This window comes from Aureococcus anophagefferens (genome assembly GCF_000186865.1).
Source record: "Aureococcus anophagefferens unplaced genomic scaffold AURANscaffold_631, whole genome shotgun sequence".
NCBI lineage: Eukaryota > Pelagophyceae > Pelagomonadales > Pelagomonadaceae > Aureococcus > Aureococcus anophagefferens.
Window position 1 is genome coordinate 6,099 of NW_008706012.1, and position 499 is coordinate 6,597.

The 499-nt window shown below is 72.9% G+C and overlaps 1 protein-coding gene across 1 annotated transcript in view; it reads left to right on the top strand.

Annotated features, from left to right (window-relative positions):
- AURANDRAFT_68934 (hypothetical protein) overlaps positions 1-467 on the top strand; it is a gene marked incomplete at both ends in the record, with an annotated part of 6,565 nt that extends 6,098 nt beyond the window's left edge. The window contains one exon of the mRNA XM_009044669.1: positions 9-467. Within this exon, the coding sequence (XP_009042917.1) occupies positions 9-467 (459 nt within the window). The remainder of the gene's footprint in view (positions 1-8) is intronic.
- Positions 468-499: the final 32 nt, after the last annotated feature.

The window sequence follows — 499 nt, forward strand, 5'->3', positions numbered from 1 at the left end:
TCGTGCAGGAGCCGCCGCCGGTGCCGGGGCCGGCGGACGCGCCGGCGGCGGCGCCGGCGGCGCCGGCGGCCGAGGAGCGCGAGACCGTGGCGGTGGTGGATCGCACGGCCGGCGTGCAGCAGTGCGAGGAGCTGCGGGGCCTGTCCGTCGCGGAGCAGGCGTGGCGGCTGCCGAAGCCCGTCGTCCGGCCGGTGTTCGAGCCCGGAGACGCGCGCGAGTCCTGCTTCGGCCGGACGACGAAGAACTTGATCCTCTACGACAAGGAGGCGGCGTGCGCCTCGACGGCGGGGCTCGGCACGGTCTACAAGACCGCCGCCATCCAGCCCAAACCCATGCTCGAGCTCAAGGCGCCGCCCGTCGTGTTCACGCGGGGCGACAAGCTGCGGCTGCTGCGGGGCGGGAAGATGATCACGGCGCGCTTCTTCGGCGTCTTCGAGGGCGGCGAGGCCGTGTCGAAGCAGGGCAAGGTGGGGTGGATGAAGGTTTTGTTGTGCGCCAA